This window comes from Hypomesus transpacificus, chromosome 21 (assembly GCF_021917145.1).
Source record: "Hypomesus transpacificus isolate Combined female chromosome 21, fHypTra1, whole genome shotgun sequence".
Classification (NCBI taxonomy): domain Eukaryota; kingdom Metazoa; phylum Chordata; class Actinopteri; order Osmeriformes; family Osmeridae; genus Hypomesus; species Hypomesus transpacificus.
This window is the reverse complement of record NC_061080.1, coordinates 4773289-4780592: the sequence shown is the minus strand read 5'-3', so window position 1 is coordinate 4780592 and position 7304 is coordinate 4773289. Positions and strand designations below refer to the sequence as shown.

Sequence of the window (7304 nt, the reverse complement as noted above, 5' to 3'; positions counted from 1 at the left end):
TCCTACTGGTACACCTGCACTTAGAGATTAATGTTGTGTAATTTTAACTTGTTTAACTACATGCTCTTATGGTTTCTTCCCTTTAGCACTATTTTTTGGTTGTTCACAATATGTACTTCTTGTTTTTGACTACCCGCAATGCTGTGGTGCTATCTTGTTGTTATTATCAGTGACCTATGCACTTTGTAAAGCTCTCTCTTGGAAGTCGCTTTGGATAAAAGCGTCTGCTAAATGAATAAATGTAAATGTAAATGTAAATCCTATTGAAAAAAACTATCTTTACATGTTAATGCCACTTTTTTTTGTGGCTGATCGAAAAGTTGTGTTAAATATATTTTCCCTCTAACTTAACAGGCTATGAGTAACCAATATGTGGATTGATATTTTATGCTGTTTGAACAACCCTAAGCGTCAGTAAAGGATGCATGTTAATATTTTGAACGATGCCCTTTTCTTTTTTTTCTTCAGTTTTTAGAACCTTCTTCCTTAGATGGTAACATTGGGCGTGGTTAAGCGACAGCGCTGAAGCGGGTCTTTATGGGCAATGTGTTCTATTTCTCGAGTAGGGTGGACAAAAAGACCTGCATTTGTAAGCATTCAACTACAGATCCCAGGCTAGGCTAACATCCAGTGCTGCTCTCGAACGATATTTCAAGGCAAGCACAGAGGTGACCCTTCTGTCTAGTCCAAAGAGGGAGAGTAGTTTCTGTTGTCGTGGAAGATCTTCTGTCTTAAGCTAAATATGGTAAGATGGATGCATTAATGATACTTATTTTAAAGGTGTATTCAGAGGGCCAAAATAAAAAAAAGAGGCAATTCACGAAACTATTGTTCCTTTGTGTCTACCAATTTGCTGTTTTTAGTTAATGTTTGACATTGGAAAGAGCGCAGCTAGCTTGCTAGAATCATCGCTTTACTGTACCGGTTTTTATTGAAGCTATTTGGCTTCCTAGTAGTAGCACTACCCTTCATACATTTTTGAAGGCCAGATATCTGTCTTTTGTCCAGCTATATTCGAAGGAACTAATGATGCTAGTTGACTGCGTAGTGAGAATTCGATGTGATGGTTGAATCTATCAGCAGTTGGCTTTTCACGTACTACAAAATAACCGATTATGTTTCCACTGTTTCACGCTTGCTGTTTTTACGGTTGTCACCTTTGTTAGCTACAAACAATGAACAGTGGCGCGTGGTATGCGCTACAGATTGCATCGTCATCTTTGATACATTTATTCATTCAAGTTGCATGGACTCTCGAGAATTATAGCTACTAAAAATAAAAACTGCAATTTAAATGCTACACCCATTATATTAATATATTTACAAAACAGGGGAGTGATAATGCTGTTGTAGGCTAATGCACCATTGTGCTAAGTGCAACTGTCGACCAGTGTGGGTGTTTAAATTGTATACCAAAAATACATAATCAACAAAGCGGTCTGATGCAGTTACTGCCGCTTCATTAGGTAGTTACAGCAATGTAGGTCAACACCGCAGTGTGTGACATTCGGATGGTGCAATTTCCTTCCAATGTCCTTTTTTTGCAGGCCGACCCAATCCGTGTTCTGGTGACTGGCGCTGCAGGACAGATTGCCTACTCTCTTCTGTACAGCATTGCCAAGGGAGATGTCTTCGGCAAGGACCAGGTAAGCTTGATTTACAGTTATATAAACCGCTAGCACACACTGCAAGCAAACCAGCTTTCCTCCAGAAACCAAGCAGATGGATGTTGTAATATGTATGCTCTAACTTTGTTACATAAGAACGAGCCTGAATAATACATGGATGCATTTGCTGCCCAACACTGGGGGGGTTTAAACTTCCATTGCACAGTCATCACTGGTTTTGCATCATCTATCCCTAGCCTATCATCCTGGTCCTGTTGGACATCCCTCCCATGTTGCCAGTCCTGGAGGGGGTTGTGATGGAGCTGCAGGACTGTGCTCTCCCCCTCCTGAAGGGTGAGTTGTGTGTGTGTGTGTAACTCTGTTCTAGTTTGTTGAGTGAGAACACATGCACTTCTTAAACATGGAACATAAAGTTCTTTTTTTGGGGGGGGGGGGGGGGGGGGGGGCATGATTTCTGTAGTGGATCATCTCACCCCATCTGTACCATTTTAAAAATGCTATGGATGGAGTGGAAGTTTGTGGGAGTGTCGGCAAGAAGGCCTCCTATTGGTCTATTTTCAAGGCCCTTTAGGAATTTCCAACCAATGCTGGAAGTGGTGGGACAACAATAGGGGGGCGGTGTTTTCCTGGTATCACTTGCACCAATGAGTAGCAACCGACTGAAGTTCATTCTGATGATGATGGTAATAATTTAAAAAAGTGGCCGTAGTTCCAACATCACTTATCAACTAAATCTACTGAACTGAGTGTGTTAAGTTAACAACACACTGAATTCCCCTGATACTAGTATGCCTTACGTAGGCCTAATGTGGAATATTGCCTTAACATGGCTTCCTGCCAAGAGAGATCCCATCTCATTAATTCACCTCCGTGATTATACTGCATTTAGATTACCATTAGGCTCAATAGAGGTAACCTTCAACATTTATACTCTGCTTTGACTAAAGCATGACTCTATTCTCTATTCAGTCTTAAATTACTTTCTAGTCGACTCGTTGTGTAAATAGGTTGTAATGTAATATGTTAAGAATGGCATTGTCAACATACTCAAGAGTCTCATACACACCCCTCATCCTTCCTTTAGAGGGGTTATGGGAGTAGAAGGGCAATGCGTGTCAAACGCAATGCAGGACTTCTCAATACAACTCATATATCGAAAATCTGACAAGTTTTCCCCTTCTTCCGCACCCCACCTTTTCCCACAGAGGTCATCCCCACCGACAAGGTGGAGGTGGGCTTCAAGGACCTGGACGCCGCCATCTTGGTGGGTTCCATGCCCAGGAAGGAGGGCATGGAGAGGAAGGATCTCCTCAAGGCCAACGTGGCCATCTTTAAGACCCAGGGAGCCGCCCTGGAGAAGTATGCCAAGAAGACTGTCAAGGTGACCGCCTGTCTGTCAGCCTGCCTCTTGTGTGCCCAGACGTTACTGCAGCATTGCGGCCGCTGCACCTGTGTTTTGCTGAGACGGTCAATAAATATTCGAAGGACATGAAGGCACAACAGTACCACAAAGAACAGGTTTAGCCGGAAGCTATGGTTATCAAAGGCCTTAAGGGATCATTGAAGCATTTTAGTGAGGCTAAAGGTTTCTTCATCTTTTCTTGCTTTTAAGGTCAGGGCTTGGTTGGAATCTGAGAGTTTTGATGAGTTTAGTGCTGAGAATGCACCCAGAGGAAGTGAAATGGATTCCACATCTCTCCTAAGATGACCATAAAGTATGAACCGCTTTGGCTGCTTTTCCGAACCAAATTGACATGGTTCAAGATTTGGTTCCAGGCCTTTTCATGATGTTACAATGCACACCCGTCCACTAGCATACATATCGAGGCAGATTTTCCCTCATAGCAGAGCTGTAAGCTAGTGAGCAACGGCTAGATTGCAAAGCCGGGGATCAAAGTTTCTGAATGTGTAGTGTGTACATACTTTCAGTTGTGTCACATGGTCCTCCACGCAACCCTACGTCACGTGACCAACAAGGCTTCCTCTCCACCTTCTCTGAGGCTAAGGATAGACATTTTTCTTTTTAGGAATTTTTCAAAGACAGTTAAGAGAACATGGACAACCGATAACTGTTCTAAGTGCCTTTGGTGCCAAGTCTCCTTGGCACATGAGCATGGTGTGCGATTGTTGGAGACACAGCCAGACATAGACCCAGCAATCCCTTTAAATTGATCTCTTGCTTGACCTTGATTTATAGCGGAATGTGGTCCGTCTATGTGACTGCTATTTAGGCTATTTTAAAGGCAGGATCTGTCAGGAAAACGACATTTTCCATGGCAATGTTAGTGCCATATTTTATTTGCACAAAAAAAATCACAAATAATTCAGTTACACTCTAACGTGTGGATAAACCAGTGTACCTTGTACAGTCTAAATCCACACAGTGCACAAGAATACATGGCTCTAAATCTGGTTTGTTTGTCAAGATATTGTATCTATATCTGCTCTCTTCCATGATAAGAGGACATAGATGCTGTTGTGAAAGAACAATTCCTCAGTCTCTCCCTCAAACCTCTGCCCTCCCCTTGCTCTCCCTCAGGTCCTGGTGGTGGGGAACCCAGCCAACACCAACTGCCTGGTTGCCTCCAAGTCTGCTCCCTCCATTCCCAAGGAGAACTTCTCCTGCCTCACCCGCCTGGACCACAACAGGGCCACTTCCCAGGTACATATGGGTCACACACACTGATTTATGCCTGTTTTCTGCACAGAAAATGTAAATATTTAAGGATAGTTTCATGTATGTCGGTTAAAAAAATAAATAAAAAACGTGAAAAAGAAGGTATAACAGCTGCACATGTCCCTGCCTGTAGGTGGCGATGCGCTGCAGTGTGTCTGCTGACAAGGTGAAGAACGTCATCATCTGGGGAAACCACTCGTCCACCCAGTATCCCGATGTCCACCACGCTAAAGTCAACATCCATGGCAAGGAGGTGTCCGCCTTTGACGCGGTCAAGGACGACAGTTGGCTGAAGGGAGACTTCATCTCGGTGAGTTTCACATCATTGACTGGCCTAGTTTGTCGGGTTAAGTCTAGTTCTGGCTAGACCAGACCACTGTGTACGTGGGGAAAATGCTCTACCTATCTAAAGCATCACAGTATTCTTTGTTATACTTACAGTATCTGATGATCAAAACGAGTCCGTTCTTCTGAAATATTTTAGAACGATGCACCTTTTGAATCTTGATCTTCTACTGTACATTCTGTACGCACTATTTGTACATCACTTTGGATAATTGCATCTGCTAAATGAATAAGATGCAAACAATTGAAATGTTTAACTGGTGCAACGAGGTCCCGTAGGTGACATGTTGATGTTTTCCTCAGAGACCTGCGTATCTTATCACTCACGTGTTTACTCTTGCCTCATTATCACTCGTCTCTTGATCTGAACTTTGGGCTTTCGCTGTGAGGGGAGGTCATGAGCGATCATGGTCCAGGGTCATGTTCTCTTTGTAGTTTGTAACGATGGGAGTCACTGATACGCTTTCTCTCTTATCTTCTCTCTATCCTGTCCCTTTGTGGTTTGTCGTCTCCCCTCGTTTTTTTCCTTTCTCTCTCTCCTCTGCCTTTCTTCACCCCCTATTCACATCCTCCTTCCCCTCTCCTTTTTTTGTCTCCCTGGTCCTTCCACCCTCCTCCCTTTTCACTCCATGTTTTCTCCTCCTCCTCTCCTGGACTGCAGACAGTGCAGCTGCGCGGCGCCGCCGTCATCAAGGCCAGGAAGCTGTCCAGCGCCATGTCTGCGGCCAAGGCCATCTGTGACCACATGAGGGACATTTGGTTTGGCACTCGTGAGGTCAGTCAGGGGGCCGGGTTGGGGTTGGAAGTTTGGGTAGAGTGGTTAAGTTGGGGTAAAGGCATGTGGTGTGGTAGCATTTTGGTATAACAAAGACCAGAAGTTGACACACCCAGCGCGAAGAAGAACCAATCTGTGATTGGTTTTGAAAAATATGAATTGTGGTTATAAGAAGACATTTTATTTACTTAAATATAGGTATACTTTCAAAAACAGTATAAACGGGTGCTTTGTTCTAGTTTTTACTACATAAATCGTATATGATGCCGAAATTGAATTCTATTGAATTTTCATCAGCGGAATGAACAGTTTTCTGATGTAAATAATTGTCAAACAGGGCGAGTTCATCTCCATGGGAGTGTATGCTGGTGGAAACTCCTACGGAATCCCTGAAGATCTCATTTACTCATTCCCTATCCACATCAAGGTAGGCTTCAAATGACTAGTAGGGGGACAACAATTTTAACACTGCGCTGAAGTAGTGCGAATGAAATGTATAGTGCCAAATCTTTATAAGCTGAAAACAGTTATTTCATGTCTGCAACCACAACCTACCAGGAATGGATTCCTTTAATATTTCCCCTCTTCAACCCTCCCGTCCTCTTCTCCACAGAACAAGAGCTGGACAGTGGAGGATGGGCTCCCCATCAACGACTTCTCCCGCGCCAAGATGGATGCCACCGCCGCCGAGCTGGTGGAGGAGAGAGACACCGCCCTGTCCTTCCTGTCCCAGTGACTGGCACCACCCGAAGACGCACAGCAGCAGCACTTAGACACCCAGAAACCTCCTGACTCGCGGCTGTAAAAAAAACAAAAAAACAACCTCATCGTCCTTCCACTGTTGTGTCCCGTTACATGCCTCTTGTGTGTTTTCCTCCCCAGTATGTATGTGTGTTTGTGTGTGTGGTCCAACAGTTGGAGATTAACTCATGTAATTACTACATTCGCAACTTGGCTTTGTAGGAAGACACTTGAAGAATGTCCTTTCGGTAGATGGCAACGCACAATAGTTGTCCAGAACGTGTATTGGAACGTTCTATCCAACAATAAAACAAAGACAAAACTTGCTGTGGTTATTGGTGGATCATTGATGCCGTGTCTTTAAACTTCAATTTTCAAGCTTTTTAAGTGGTCTTAAGTTTAAGCTATTGAAACAATAACTACTGTAGTCAACAATAAATAAGTAAAACAACACATTTTTCTAGGGGATTAATAAATTACCTATATCCATCTATACACGAAGACAAGAAACTCCTATGTAATTGTGAATAATTTAGCCTTGATTTGTAGTTAATTAATGGTGTTGCTTAAGTATTTGATGTTGAAAATAAGAGTAATATATATGTTGATCATTTAGTGTTCAAGCCCCTCAGATTTCTGCATTTTATCTACAAAACTGTCAGCATATTCTGTAGAGTGAACTTAACAAGACACTTGAAATGCAAATATTTTTTTCCCTTTGAAAGGTAATTGCCCTTTTGTTAGGTATTATATTTAGTATTTAAGATGTTTGCTGTGCATTAAATAAACATTCGTAGTTAGGCTTGAACTTTCCACTACAGGTAACGCGCAGTGATATGTCACCACACGGGGGCAATGTTAAGTAAACATAAAAATGGGCAACAAGTAGTGAACGGTTTAAAGACAACCCAAGCCTGTAATGTCTGCAAATAAATTAATAATCGATTATTTTAGTAATTACATTGATGAGATGACAATTTCAGCTTTACAACTTTCAAAAAAGTTTACCGACCGATTACCGACTCTAGCTCCACCCACCTGAATTACATTCTGATTGGACAAAACATGGTTTTACATTATTTGATTGGTTAACACGATTACCAATCCATGCTGTCTCTCACCGGCACGTCAAAAATCC

The 7304-nt window shown here is 42.6% G+C and overlaps 1 protein-coding gene across 1 annotated transcript; it reads left to right on the top strand.

Annotated features, from left to right (window-relative positions):
- Nucleotides 1–638: 638 nt before the first annotated feature.
- On the top strand, nucleotides 639–6488 carry LOC124483630 (malate dehydrogenase, cytoplasmic-like). The gene is made up of 9 exons (XM_047044148.1): nucleotides 639–745; nucleotides 1548–1646; nucleotides 1865–1961; nucleotides 2834–3009; nucleotides 4168–4290; nucleotides 4439–4615; nucleotides 5312–5425; nucleotides 5763–5852; nucleotides 6039–6488. The coding sequence occupies exons 1-9, from the start codon at nucleotides 743–745 to the stop codon at nucleotides 6159–6161; spliced, it is 1002 nt and encodes a 333-aa protein (XP_046900104.1). The 5' UTR covers nucleotides 639–742; the 3' UTR covers nucleotides 6162–6488.
- The last annotated feature ends 816 nt before the right edge of the window (nucleotides 6489–7304 follow it).

Coding starts and splice junctions, on each gene's coding strand:
- LOC124483630 (XM_047044148.1), top strand. Junction 1,962..2,833: donor TGCTCTCCCCCTCCTGAAGG/GTGAGTTGTGTG, acceptor CTTTTCCCACAG/AGGTCATCCCCACCGACAAG. Junction 3,010..4,167: donor ATGCCAAGAAGACTGTCAAG/GTGACCGCCTGT, acceptor GCTCTCCCTCAG/GTCCTGGTGGTGGGGAACCC.